The sequence below is a fragment of the Liolophura sinensis genome, chromosome 10, assembly GCF_032854445.1.
Source record: "Liolophura sinensis isolate JHLJ2023 chromosome 10, CUHK_Ljap_v2, whole genome shotgun sequence".
Taxonomy (NCBI): Eukaryota; Metazoa; Mollusca; class Polyplacophora; order Chitonida; family Chitonidae; genus Liolophura; species Liolophura sinensis.
In genome coordinates this window covers 10,703,337-10,717,773 of record NC_088304.1, presented here as the reverse complement: position 1 = coordinate 10,717,773, position 14,437 = coordinate 10,703,337, and the positions used below count along the sequence as shown (strand labels likewise).

At 39.8% G+C, this 14,437-nt stretch overlaps 1 protein-coding gene across 1 annotated transcript; it reads right to left on the bottom strand.

Moving 5' to 3' along the window:
- Positions 1-34: 34 nt before the first annotated feature.
- LOC135477212 (uncharacterized) lies at positions 35-2,564 on the bottom strand. Its single transcript, XM_064757368.1, has 4 exons — positions 2,278-2,564; positions 1,773-1,881; positions 903-1,084; positions 35-461 (listed from the first exon to the last, which is right to left on the bottom strand). Exons 2-4 carry the CDS (start codon positions 1,826-1,828, stop codon positions 382-384), a joined length of 318 nt encoding a protein of 105 aa, XP_064613438.1. The 5' UTR covers positions 1,829-1,881; positions 2,278-2,564; the 3' UTR covers positions 35-381.
- Between the last annotated feature and the right edge of the window lie 11,873 nt (positions 2,565-14,437).

Below are 14,437 nucleotides of genomic sequence, written 5' to 3'. Positions count from 1 at the left end.
CTTCAATCATTACAATTTGCTGTAAATTTTTCAACCTTTTCAACTAAAGCACTTTTTCCCATAGAATTAATTTATGCATTCAATTATTATGAAAATGATACAAGCATTGATTTGTTTGAGTCATTAAAGATGCTAGCTTCATAAAACTGTGCAAATTATTTCTCCATACTCCATAGTTCTTTCAGAGGTAGATGAAAAGGTTGAAGAATCAAGGTTTTCACCATTCTGAAAGAAAAAGGCATTTATTAAAATTTACCAGAAAACAGCATCAAAGATGTGTCTTGAAAAAAACGTTTTGTACCCCAGTTGACACAGAGAGAGTACAATGAGACCAAAAACTGAATCCTTATATAGCATAAATAAATGTGATAAAAATTTTATTTATTGTATAAATAACCTTTTCCTTGGGTGTGAAAGACTACCATTTAAGGATTTGGGATTCTGTGTTCCAATCTGTGATCCTGCCAAAAGAAAATGACACATGAATCAATCTAAGATCACAAAAACAGTAACAATAGGCTGCAGATCTGATCCATTACCTTGAAACGGTTTTAATAGTTAACAATGCTAAAAAAATTTTTTTCACATTTTATTTCTCCACACTGTCATTGAAGGTAATTTAGCACAATTTTCTAGTAACCTAAATAAAATGATGACACCATGTTAATTATCTGAAAACAATTGTAATCCAGTGACTTTTCCAGTCAGATAGTGTAAAAGAATGTCGTCAAAGCATGAGACTTGTGGGACCTACATATAACATTGACAAGCTTGCAACTGCCACATTATCTGTATGTGACAAACTGGTTGAACATTAATATAGTGCCATTAAGCTATGCGTACTCGCAATGATAGCTCCTGCCCAGATTGCTTCTAGGTAGAACTTTGTCTGAACACAATACCTTCCATGACATCATAAGCCTCATTCTCTGGCTGAGTACCTCTCCTCTGGGTTTGGCTCATAAGCTGTGATGGCTTGAAAGACATCAAGTCAGCCTGGAAGAGTGGTGTGGATAAAAAGTCATCAAAGGTTGGAGGTTCTGGACAACATGGAGCTCTCCTCTTGGACACAAACAGCGGCTCGCTAAAACATGCAGATATAGCAGGGAATGAGAAAAGTTTACCCCTTTATTCTCTTCACTAATACTTGACTAATTTGAATGAACATGTTTTTTTCTTGATTGGTGCTTTAAGCTCTTCTCAGGAGAGTTTATTCAGTGGGGAAAATGAACCATTTTCAAATGAATGTGGCAATATTTGGGACAGAGGCCACTACCAATGGCTCACTACTTCAGATACAGCAAATAAGAGAAATAAATACTTTTTTTATTTTCCTTAGTGACAAATTAAATTTGAATCTTTATTTTCTTGATAGGTGCTTTATGCCAGAGGAAACGATCCATTTTAGTTCCATCTATACAAAAATCTTTCAGGCATAGTGGCTCTAACTATGAGCTTGATTCCAAAATGATTTCATTTCAAACTGAACAAGGCAAATAACACATTAGTGGAACATACGCTGTATCAGCCCATCATACACATCTGCATCCATGTTATGCTACAGCCTATAGTTTACCATATGAATTACAAAAACAGGTGAAGCATTTCCAAACTTGAATATGTCAAATTAAAACATTGACGTCTTGAATCGTCTGTGTTCTTCATGTTTCTCAAGGCAGACAGAGAGGTCGCTAACAGGCTTGTAAGACACCCTCTTAACAATACGCGCACATAACCATAAGAATTTAAAAGAATTAAACATTTGTACATACACTTTGGCTTTCTTCTGCAGCCTGTGATCAAAAAACAGGTCATCCAGATTGTCCATTATTGAGCTTTATGTTACCTTTATCTCTCTCTGCAGACGTATCAATGCCTTTGCTGAAAGTCAAGACAAAATGAGTATATGAAAAGTTCCAAATATCAATGAACCAATAAATAATATTAACATCAAATACATATATAACGGGAAAAGTTTAACTTTTGCTCGTCTTGGTGTTTAAAGGTTTTGATGTTTTTCTATATCTTATAGCTCTGACTTGTACCAGACAAATCCAATGGCTTTCACTTTGTTCAGCAGCTTGATTTTATCCCGTATATCTACGTATGTATACGGTGATAGGCGAGAGAGTCAGTGTAAAGATAAGCACTTGTCCATGGTAACAATTCCTTTGCAACATTTGCTATATAAAATTGTAAAACTTTGAACATGCACCTCTTCTGAGTAAATTACATACACAAAAAGGAAGAATATCAATAATTAATTTGCTGACATACCAATGTCTTGTAGTAATCCTAAACAGATTGTTTGCTCAGGTTAGCATCACGACAACAATATTCCACGGCTCGGTGCCGAAATCTGGGCCTCGGTAACTCTCTATTCACCTAATCAAAAATTCAGTTCAAATTATATCACAAGGCCTTCAAGCCATGTACTGATAATCACCACCAGTGTCTTTTACTAAATTGTGTACAAAAAAATGAGTCAGCATCTAGAAAGTCACACTCGAGGACGTTCCATAACAAACAAGTAATGGATGAAGCAGACGACAGTTCCTGCCCTGTTGGTTTTCAGAGGGGTTTAATGTAAAGTTATCCAGCTGTTTGAAAAATAAACGAAAAACGGAATAAACCCGCAAAACTCTAGTGACAGTGATGACAAAGGAATAAAAATATCCAAAGAGCAAATAAAATTACAGTTATCTTTGAATTTATCATTCAGGCATCAAAAATTGAGCGCACAATACTTTTAATTAGTTATAAAATATTTAGATTTATGTACATTGACGGAAACGGATTTATTTTAATACTGTTAATTATTGAGTCTCACTTTCTACAAAGCCAAAATTTTTGTTATCCTATGAGCATGATCGTGTGATTTACATCGTAAATGAGGAATCGGTATAGCTTGGCTATAGGGAAGCAGTTCTACCACTGTTCACACGGTTTGGCCTGGTGTCGATATGCTGTGACTGGTTGAGTGGTCAATATGCTGTGACTGGTTGAGTGGTCAATATGCTGTGACTGGTTGAGTGGTCAATATGCTGTGACTAGTTGAGTTGTCCTGTCTGGCAACGATATATGCTCTCACTAGACCTGTATGCTGTGACTGGTTGTGTTCTCATTTCCGATGTCAGTAGGTCCATTACTATTACTGGCGAAGTTGTCTTGTGAATGGCTTAGGCATGGCGTGCTGGTGAGACAGCTTAATATGCAGAGACATAGGCCTACATAGGCCTGTATAGAGGACAAAGATACATGTACAGTGTCATAACAGGACTAAAATCCTATTTAAGGGATACAGAATAGTTTCTGATTTGCTGGTGAAAGAGATAGGCACTCATTTTTCATTACAGAAGATATAAAAATTTACTTTCTGCTGCATAGATGTTACATAGCGGGACAAATTAAGTCAGTGACAGGTGACAAAGTTGCTGACATAAACACAGCCTGAGAATGAATGAACGAATGAATTGACAATTGCTTAACACCACATCGGCAATATTTCAACTATTGCAGGCTGAGACGTAGCATGTATCGTTGCAACATTGAATTAGACAGTTTATGTGCATGTTTATCGTTAGCAGACAAAGTTTAATTTATTAAGTCAGAAGAGTGTACCCATGAAACAAACGTTATTATAGCATACATGTGCTGGGAAACGTGTTAAAATGCGACCTATTTCCATCAAGAGTATTTCAGTCATGCGACGGCGACCAGTCTTATATGGTGGGAGGAAACCGGGTAGAGCACGGAGGAAACCCACGACCATCCGCAGCAACTATACTGCTAGACTATAGTCTGTTTCTTTTAATCCGTCGCCTATATATTCAATTGTCTTCACTGTGAATATGCAGTAACCCCGAAGTCACATGCAATGGAAAGCCTGATTTCCAAATTCTCCAGCTGGTGAAAACTGAAAAGTCACGACAACTAAAACGATTGGCGAACTAAAGTAAACAGGTAGGACCTACTCATGAAGTGGCACGAGTGTCCAAAAGCGACCTTTTCAGACAGAAAGCCGTGGCAAACCAAGAGTTGCGGAAGCTTAAGCAATCCTGGCAGTTTAGCAGCTCTACTTCCTCATGTGAAGGATTGAAAGTGAAAGATTTTAAAGGTAGGACACAGCATGATATTCCGAGTTCAGAGAAAAAAAGTTCTCAGAAGAAATCAATCACTTGCTTATGGCACTACCAACAAAACCATGCAGAGTACAGAGAATGAGTCATGTCTTTGGACTAGATCCTTTCTGGAAGGATACAGTACTCCAAACACCTATGGCAGTCCTTCTCCCGAAGTCTTCCGTGTCATTTCGATGGATAGGCCTACTTGATGATACGCATAAAGCGATCGGCCATCTTGGAAAAAAGTCTGTAGCCAAACTGGAGTCTTAGAAACCTGGGATCAAGATAGACGTCTATCTTATTCCCAGTAGAAACTTACTGGATTGTCGGAATTGGTGTCTTGATAAAGGAATCGCATCAAGGTGCGCCCATTGTCGGAAGCTACAACGATGATACAGAAAATGACAAATCTTCAGTGCGACAGACTAGAGACAAACACACCACATTTTAGCAACGTATGCTTAGACTATTTAGGAGCATTTGGGCTCTACCCGGTTTCTTCCCACCATAATGCTGGTCGCCGTCGTATAAGTAGAATATTCTTGAGTAGGCCTATAGCATAAAACACCAATCAAATAAACAAATAAATTTAGGATGATTTTATGTAAAAAGGCGCATTTACTATAAAACACTACGGTGTGACATTCACTTAGCGGTGTTGTCAGTAATGAAGTTCACATCGAGATGGCATGTTCACTGGATAAGAACTCCTGCTTGAACGCAGTACTTCGGTTAATAGCACGAAAATGACCCCTCTAATAAAGTCATACAAGGCTTCGTATGCAAAAGTCACAGTGAAGTTTGTATTGACAGTGAACATCGATCGAGCGTCGTGCTATATGGGCGCAGACATTACATGAGCATATAAACTGTTGTGGCGCTTCACTATACGCGTTTATAGACGATATTACATTCCTCCACCTTTCGTTAAGAATTATATTAAAGTGAAAATGGTAACATGGAAAGAGTAAAGCGTTAGCAAATGACAACTGATAATATGGAAATCATATACATGTTCATCAGTACAGCTTGTACTTGGAATATCAAAGTTTTTATTCTGTAAGATGGATCGGAAGCTAGAGACCATCTCCTAGAGACCATCTGATCTCCTTGGTAACAAATGGCGTGGGTGAAGAAAACGATTCTCAACGTAATTGCATTCTGTAAAACGGGTCCGAAGTTGGGGGTCACGTGGCCACCCTTTTGTGTCTAAACAAATAAAGCCGCCTAATGTTAAAGCATTGGTGAAAAGGTCACTTTTCACCAATGCAGAAATACTCAGACTATCTGGAAGGCTGAAAATTATACAAATCCGACGAATACACGATCGCTGACAATGATGAAAAATAGGCATTTCCCCATGCAATAACGTTGGGAACACCGTTTTCTTCACTCACGCCGTTTGTTACTAAGGAGATCACATGGTCTCTGGCTTCCCATCCGTCTTGCAGAATAGGAAAAATGTCTATTTTTGAAGCACTGTCAGAGATCTTGTATCCGTTGGATTTATATAATTCCAGCTTTCCAGATAGCCGGAGTATTTTGTGAAGCTCTTGGTGTGATTCTATTCCGAAAAAGTAACTGATTCAGTTTGTCCTGAATGGAACCACCTTTTATCTTGGCTATAGACCCTTTGAAGAACTGAACAGCTCGCTCTGCTTGCCCATTCGATGCTGGGTGATAAGGGAGAAGTCCATATGTGGTCAATTCCAGTTTGCCTTGTGAATTCCTTTAATTCAAGCTAGTCCCAATATCCGATACAATCTGATCTAGTAGACCTTGGGTTGCAAAGTACTGTTGCAGTTTCTCAATGGTGGAACTACGAGTCAATCCATTAGCTGGGAAAATTGCCAGCCATTTTATATAGGAATCTACTGTTAGGAGAAACATTTTCCTCATGTATGGTCCCGTATTCTGGACCAATATGGTTCCTGGATTTCCCATGGATATAATGGTACTTCCTGTGGTGTACGCTGGTGTAGCTGACACTCTATACAACTGCGTCCTTCATTTTCAAATTCATTGTCCATCTTAATAGGCCACCACACATAGCGTCTGGCAAGGTTTTTCATACAAAAAAAATCCCTAGATGAATTACATGGAGTTCCTATATCACCTGTTGACATCCTTGTGGAGGTACAATGACACGTACTCCCCATAGGAAACAACCATTGTGTACACTGAGTTCTGTCCGTCTTGTAAAAACGGTTGCACTCATGCTTCCTGACATTTATCTGGCCAGCCCTGGAGAACAAATTTGAGTGCTCTGGACAACACTGGGCCTCGCTGAGTCCATGGTTTGATCTGGTTTGGGTTAACAGGTCGATGAATGTCCAGATGTTCCATGAGTAAAATTCTCTCTCCTGGGATAGGTGGATTTTCACCGCCTGTCAAATCAGGGAGTGACAAACGACAAAGCATCTGCGTTTGCATCTGACTTACCAGATTTGCAGACAAGCTCATACTCGTATTCTGACAAAGTTAATACTCAGTGCTGAATACGTGCTGCTGTCATTGCTGGTATTCCCTTGGTTTCTTTTAATAGTCCAAGTAATGGCTTGTGGTCACTCATGATGGTAAAATGTCGGCCATACGGAAATTGATGAAACTTTTTTACTCAATCACGATGACGAAGGCCTTTTCTCCAGCTTTTCTGCTGAAGAGAGTGTGCGCGACATGAAGCCAATGGGTTGCTCTGTTCCGTCCGCCATTTTGTGAGAGAGCACAGTCCCAATTATGTACGGTGACGCATTACAATCCAGTACCAAGGGTTTCCTTGGGTCGAGGTGGACTAACACATCTAAAGACTGTAACAATAAAGGATACATGAAACGCTTTGGTTTTATTTCTTCATGTGCGGATTATCATGTACAATAACATATAGCAGTACAAATAATTTTTTCAACTTTCACTTTGGAAGATAAAAATGGCTTCAAAGTAACGTTTTCTTAAGGCCGCAGCGGTTAGTCCGGAAATTAAATAGCTTGAAGCGGTTACGTCAACGATGATCGCTGTTTAAAAAGAATTTTGTGGGGAACAGACCGAATGGGGGCGGGTGGGAGTGCGCGGAGGGGGCGCGAAGCTGACCCGAAAAAGCCATACGGTATCTGTGAACATGTCACATTGCCCACGCTGTACCGACACGGTTCATCGGGCTAGGGGCACTTTGGGAATATTCATCGAGTTCCGAGCAAGATCAATAATGGCATAATTTCTGAAAAATCGGACCGTTGACGGAAAATATGCATAATATAGAGGGTTAATTATCAGGCATAAAAATACCCCCAAAATAAAATTTTTTCCACAAAAATTCCTGGGCAAAACTTTCTTCACTTTGCACAAAACTTTTTTGTTTTTGTTTTATAGTTCCTTTTCATGTATACTTTAAGCAAAGCGTCTCCCTGTTGTTTACCCCAATGCCACTTCACGTTTTTACGCAAGAGTTCATGTAGTGACCCCAGCACTGTTGACAGGTTCTTCAAGAACTTAGAATAATAGTTCAAAAGTCCTAAATAAGATTTCCGTTCTGTGATATTCTTAGGTGACGATGCGTCATGAATAGCTTGGTTCTTGTCGTCCAATGCATGAATTCCTTCCGTACCGATTCGATGTCCAAGGGGGACAACCTCCTTTACCATGAAGAAACAGTTACTCTTTTTCAGATGAACTCCTTTACTGAGGCGTGAACAAACCTGAACTGAAATGTCCAGGTGTTCGGAATCATCTTGACCAGTTGTTAGTATGTCAACTAGGCGTACTAACACATGTAGGATACCTTGAGGGAGATTTCAAGCAATCCAGATCTCTGGAAATTTCAGATGCACTGGGCTTTCAGAGGGTAGTCGGGCCGCCTTACGAGCGTTAATTGTAGTGAAGACTTTAGAATCTTTGTCCAGTAACACCTATTGGTAGGCTTGAGACCAGGTCTAAATTGTAAACTTCTGTCCACCACCAAGTGTGACATACAGATCTTCAGTCTTAGGAATTGGATAGATGTCTAATTTGGGAACTTGATTAACTGTTTGTGTGTACTTCCCACAGGTACGGATAGATTTGTCGCTCTTCACTACTGGTACTATTGGAGCTGCCCAATCAGAATACAGCACAGGTTCTGTTGTTCCTTCTGACTGAAGTCTCTCCAATTCCAGGTCAATTTTCTCACGTAATGCATACGGTACTGTTCTTGATCTGAAGGATTTAGGCTGCTCAGTTTACTCCACAGTTATCTCGGCCTTAACTCCCTAGTGCCTAATACCTCTTTGAATAGGTCAGGATACCTGTCCAACACAGTTCCTACTGTAACTGATATGGAGACTTGATTTACAGTTGTACCTCGTTATAACGCCGGATTTGGGACTGCCGCCACGTCCCTTATAATAAATACAATAATAATACAATAAAGCATAAGGTGTGCATCCATAACGTAGTCATGCAATGTTTTAAATATTTTAAACCCCTCTTTACGGTTTTTCTTTCACACAAGAGATATCAGATATGACAATGTGAACACAGATTATAGCCACGACCGTGGTGTTCGGTCCCGAGTAAAGCGATGCAAAAACAAAAGCTGTGCATTGCATGTTAACCTCAAAATGCTATAATGTAAAGGTGTCGAACGTCAGACGCCAAAAGGAACTACAGTGATAGCTGAATATATTTTATTTTACCTTGAAAAAAAAATTCGCTTAAATCAGTCATTTCATTTGAGCTTTCACCTTGCAACAGTCATTTCACTAGCAGTCATAAGTTTTTATTATTTCCAATTTTAAAGAGTTCTTACACCACACGTATGAAAACTTCGATGCAAGTACACATCTGTGCAATAAGCTCGAAAGCAGTATGTTGCATGAAAAAATAAATGGATAAATAAAACAGAGCGATGGCTGAAAGAGACAAGTTCTTTATAAATCAAGTGCTATGATTGACACACGTAGTTGTGTCTTCATGTAAGTGGCGACCCCCTTAACTTATGAGATAAATTTCGGGGGGGGGGGGGGGGGGGGAGGGGACCTTGTACCCGGTAGCCATATAAAGTTGTACAGAGTAATACTGAAGATTTTCCTGTCTTTCTGTCCGGCTGGATGCCATTGTACACGCCGCGGGATTAGCTCCCGAGGTGTGAATGCCACAAAGTCACAATGAGCAAACCAGGAAATAATGGGTCCAGTTTGTGGGTGGTTTTCTTTGACAAATTATTTGGCCTGTTTGGCTTTTGTCTTTGATTGTTGTGTCTTCATTTTGTTTTGGCACATCTCAGCATGAAGACAAACTCATAGCTGTAAACGCGGAGATGCGTGCATTTACTGTTGTTGTTTCACAGGGGTCATGGCGGACCTGATTGACTGAACTTAAATTCATACAGCTTAGGCAAGCTGTTGTTTACAGTTCAAACACTTGATGGAGAGCCGTGGAACAGGCTTTCTGGAACTTAAAAATATTGGAAAAAGGTTCCTTGTTACACGTGTGGTATTTAACAGTTTGTTATAGTCATCATTTATAAGATCACTGCAGGTGACCATCGCTGGCGGAACAGCGAGGGCAAAACTAATAGTTTTAATACATTTTGTCCAGAAAAGAGTCTGGGGGATGACGTTAACAGTTTAACGGCGATAGCGTATAGAAAATAACATCAGTAATTTTTTGTACCAGGGCTCGGTTTCACGAAGCACACTTAAGGTTATTGTGCGTTCACTTAACTACCAAAGCAACAATGCAGTAACCTTAAGAGAGCTTTGTGAAATTTAGCCCTGATCCTTAGAAATGCAATAAGTGAAAGTGGTGTAACAAAGGAGGGCGTTACAGCGAGGTTTGACTGTATTTCGAAAATGCCAATCCAATTCAATATAATTCGACTTAACCTGTCTCTGCCTAGCAAGTTGGGACCGTTGCCTTTAGCAACAACTGCTGTGAGGTTAGCGGATTGTCCGTTGTATGAAACCGGAACCATAACTGTCCCTAATACTGGAATTTCCTCCCCTGAGTTCTACTTTGGATTTCTGGAGTTTCCCAGTTTTCAACTGGTTACATGTCTTTTCATCTAGAACAGTAAATGATACTCCAGTATCCAATTCCAACTGAACAGTAACATGTCCAATGCCCATGGCAACCCGATGTGGTTTCCTGTCCCCACCACGCTGAAGGCTAAACACTGCATAGACGTCCTCGTCTTCCCCGACAGATTTGGCCTCATGTTCTACAAGATTGGCTTGCTGTTGTTTCCGACGCCATTTATTTTTGTTATGGACTGACGACTTTGGGTGTCTTTCTTTCGCTTGACCAGAATTATTACCACTTTGTTGTTTGTTCCCGGTCAATGTGTCCCCTTTTCTTACAAAAACCACACACTGAATGGCTGTGACGACATGCAGATGTCTCTTGATTTCCCGTACAACGAGAGCATACTTTAAACGAAATCTAACTTGGTTTGGCCTGAATTTTATTGACTTCTGTTTGTTTTACAGGTTGTGTGGATTGCTGAATATGTTGGAGGTCCTGGATGTTTTAGCTGCTAATTCCATAGCTGTAGCTACTTCATTCGCCCTTTGGAACGTTAATCCACGCTCCGACAGTAATCTTCTTTGGATTCTGTCATCTTTCACTCCACATATCAGCCTATCTCTGAGCATTTCATCTAGGGATCGTCCAAAGTCACAATGTTCAGAAAGTCGGCGTAATTCAGACATAAACACAGCAACTGACTAGCCCGGGGCCCTTACTCGGCTGTTGAATTTGCATCTCTGAACGCACGCTGACGGCGGGGGGTCGTCATGATCGCCAACGATTTCCAGATATGTCTACCACAACCTTGAAAGAATACATCTATGTATTTCAATCCACGGTCGTGGAGCCTCTGGGGCCTAACCGGCACCAGGATACTTGTCTAACATGCTATAGGGTCAGCTTTAAAACTTTTAATGAATAACGTGTTACTTTTACGGCTCTGTACCCTTCATCTCTCGATGCCCCCAAATGGCTGATATTTCATCTGCGCCAATCCAGAATCGCAGAGCTTCCGGGGCCTAGACGACCCTTGGAACCTCGCCTACTGTACCATGATTGTTGCTCTGACACCCCCCCCCCCCCCCTTCTAAACATTTAATTTCATAATTTAGATCCTACGTGTAGTTCTACATTCATATCAGGTAATCCCAATCAGTGAGTTAATCGGGACGAACAAACGAAACTGGATTACCTTGATGGACAACGTTAAACGTTTTTGTCAGTTTTAAGGTTTCATTTCAAGTCTCTAAGCTTAAACAATCTTTAAGCGATAGGAAAAATATCATAATTGAGAATGAAAATTTGAAATAAAAAAATGGCCATATTTCACCCCAGAGGTTCAATTTTCACAAAAATTTGACTTCATATACGTAGGACCTACATAGGTGAGAAGTGTATCAATGATTCGCATGGTCGTACATCATCGACGAATCAAAATACTCTTGCGCCCTTATAATGGTTTCTGAATGTTACACTATTATAATATACAATTCGCTACAGTGTACTGTATTTACTGGCCGAAAATAGGCATGGACAGGGTTCGTATAATAACAAAATATAGCAATAATCCTCCAAAATTAAAAAAAAAATGTGTTTAATGGATCAAGCCCTTTAAGATACATGTAAGCGTAGTGACCTTGAGGAATTTCTGCCAGGTCAACGAAGGACTTTAACTGACGCTATATGTGTGAGCGTCGACGGACAGCGCCAAAGGTCAAAGCACTTACCACTCCCATTGATACATACAAATATGTTACAGGACATGCAGGGTGTGGTCCCTAAGGCACAGTCCTTAAAACTCAAGGAGAAAAGCTTTGATTCAATTAGATGGTATATAGTGTCGGCCTATACTAATTCATTTTAGAGCCATAACAAGAATAAACCGGTTTATTTAATATCATCACCCCCAAGTGAACAATATGACAATGGTTGCTTAATATGTTAACGGTACAAAAAATTGTTATGTTAATTTTATCATAAACTCTGAGTGATGTTGTCTGAGTGATGCTTGAATGTATTCTGTTATTACAATTGTTAAGATATTGTGTCATATTCCAACATAATGTCCTGTTAATCTAATACAACCTTTATGTTGAATTAATAGAATATGTGTGCTATATTAAACACAGTTATCAACTGCAATAACAGAATAATTTGCTGCGATAACAAATACATTCTGTAATCGCTCATGTAACACACTTTCTGTTCAGTGTAATGGATTATTGTCTTTAGAAAGGCTGTAAACTTATACAGCTAAGTGTGCTGATAATTTTGAGACCAGTGAATTTGACTGTACACTATACCAATATGATATACAACCTTTGCAGTAAGTATATACGGAATAAATGGCGTAACTGGATCTGCACGCACCTATATATTAATATTATATATGTAAAATGACATTTGAGTTTTCACATGGTATTTATCTACAGTTGCGGTGAACATACAGTAGAATTCACTGGTCTGAATAATTTCCAGCAATTTTAGCTGTAAATTTATGCAACGATCCTTCATCCTACAAAGGTTAGGTATATAGCCAGTATACACATGGACACGTGCATGGACACGTTAAGTCATATTTAAGCTCCCGCATTACATATATGTATGAGGCAAAGAAAATGGCTTATTGTACTTTCTCTGATTGGTATGGAGGAAACTGTACAGAACGAAGCTTCTCTGCATAATGCAAAGGACAACAACCCCAAATAGCCTTGACCACGTCAGGATTGCCTGATATACTCTGAACAAGCCAAAAGCTGTATACCGACACAATGAATAGAGGCTAAAACAATGGCCTTGAAGAAAAACCCGCACTAAGTACAATAGCATGCATACACTTGCATGCATTAAATACTAGTCACCTTGAAATGAGCTCAAAGGAAAATATGTATATAAAACATTCAAATGAGTTCTCTTTGGATTCTCTGGCACATACATATCCGGAGTGAAACATTGGATGCCGCCCAAAGCTTTGATTTCAACGGGAAAATGATTTCGGGGATAGTACATATATGGATCTTTCACAAACCATATGTCAATCTACACATCCAATTAACGCAGTACATATAACCATAAAAAAACAACATTTAATTGCAATTCTTTGCATAACGGATACTATATTTATTTATTTGATTGATGTTTTATACCGTACTCAAGAATATTTTACTTATACGATGGTGGCCAGCATTATGACGGGAAGAAACAGAGTACAGCCCAAGGGAAAGCCACCACCATTCCACGAACGGCCGGCATCAGCTGGACTTGAACTCATAGCAACCGCATTGGTCAGAGCCTCCTGGGTCATCACGCCGAGCTGGCACTCTAATGCCCTCGGCCACGGAGGCCCCCGGTGGATACTGTACAAGATTTCAATATCTGTATATATTCGTTTGTCTATTTGTTTGTTGATTAACGTCATACTGGAGAATTTTACATCGTTTGTATCCGACGGTCAGGTTAACTTTATGGGTGAAGAAAGCCAAACTGTTTTGTTAAATATCGCCACGATTGTGCTGCAACATTGCCGAAGTGGTGTTAAGCCATAATCATTCATTCCGGTTAAATGTTAAGTACATCCAAATCAGGGACTCCATGCAGGTTTTGCCGGCTGAAATCCACGAATGACTGCTTTTTAACATTTAAAGAGAAATTCCAGGATATGAATGAATGAATGATTATGGCTTAACGCCACATCGGCAATATCTCAGCCAAACAATGGCGAGTCCGTGATGCGACGTCCCCTTAATACTTATATAGGGTGCCCATGTATAGGCCTAGTACCAGTAGCTAACAGACACATACGTGCATTTAGTGTCGCCTCAGTTACGGTCAATTTAACGCAATTAATGCCGAAGATGCGCATAAAGTCCGAGAATTATCAAGACTTACCGATTTTAAAGCCTTAGGTAATATATATTATGCCCTCTAGTACAATATATATAGGGGTGGTGCATATACATATATTCGCCGTATATACAATCATATAAGCTATATATGTAGACCTATACTGCAAGGCTATCGCCTTGAGGAAATTTATGTAGCAGGTATAGGCCTATATAGAATCATTAACTAAGCAACTGTTAGCTGAACGGTTTTATTTCTGCCAGAAGGTCATAGGATCGACAGCAAGGGAATGTAAGCGCTCGTGCCCAAAATGGTTGCAGACATGCATCTTGCGTGAGTCATGTACATGTACACATATTGGCCTATGCACGCCAACTGCAAATCTGCATCGGCCTTCCATTCGCCTCTTAGGTGTTCCGCACCCGGCTTCAAGGGGTTACCCATCACACAAGTGGTTAAAAGGGAAGATT

Excerpts from the sequence above, each read along its gene's own strand:
- LOC135477212 (XM_064757368.1), bottom strand. The coding sequence starts at position 1,828 with ATGGACAATCTGGATGACCTGTTTTTTGATCACAGGCTGCAGAAGAAA. Across the intron at positions 1,085-1,772 it reads CTGCAGAAGAAAGCCAAAGT|CGAGCCGCTGTTTGTGTCCA; the intron begins GTATGTACAAAT and ends TGCATGTTTTAG. Across the intron at positions 462-902 it reads GGCTTATGATGTCATGGAAG|GATCACAGATTGGAACACAG; the intron begins GTATTGTGTTCA and ends TTCTTTTGGCAG.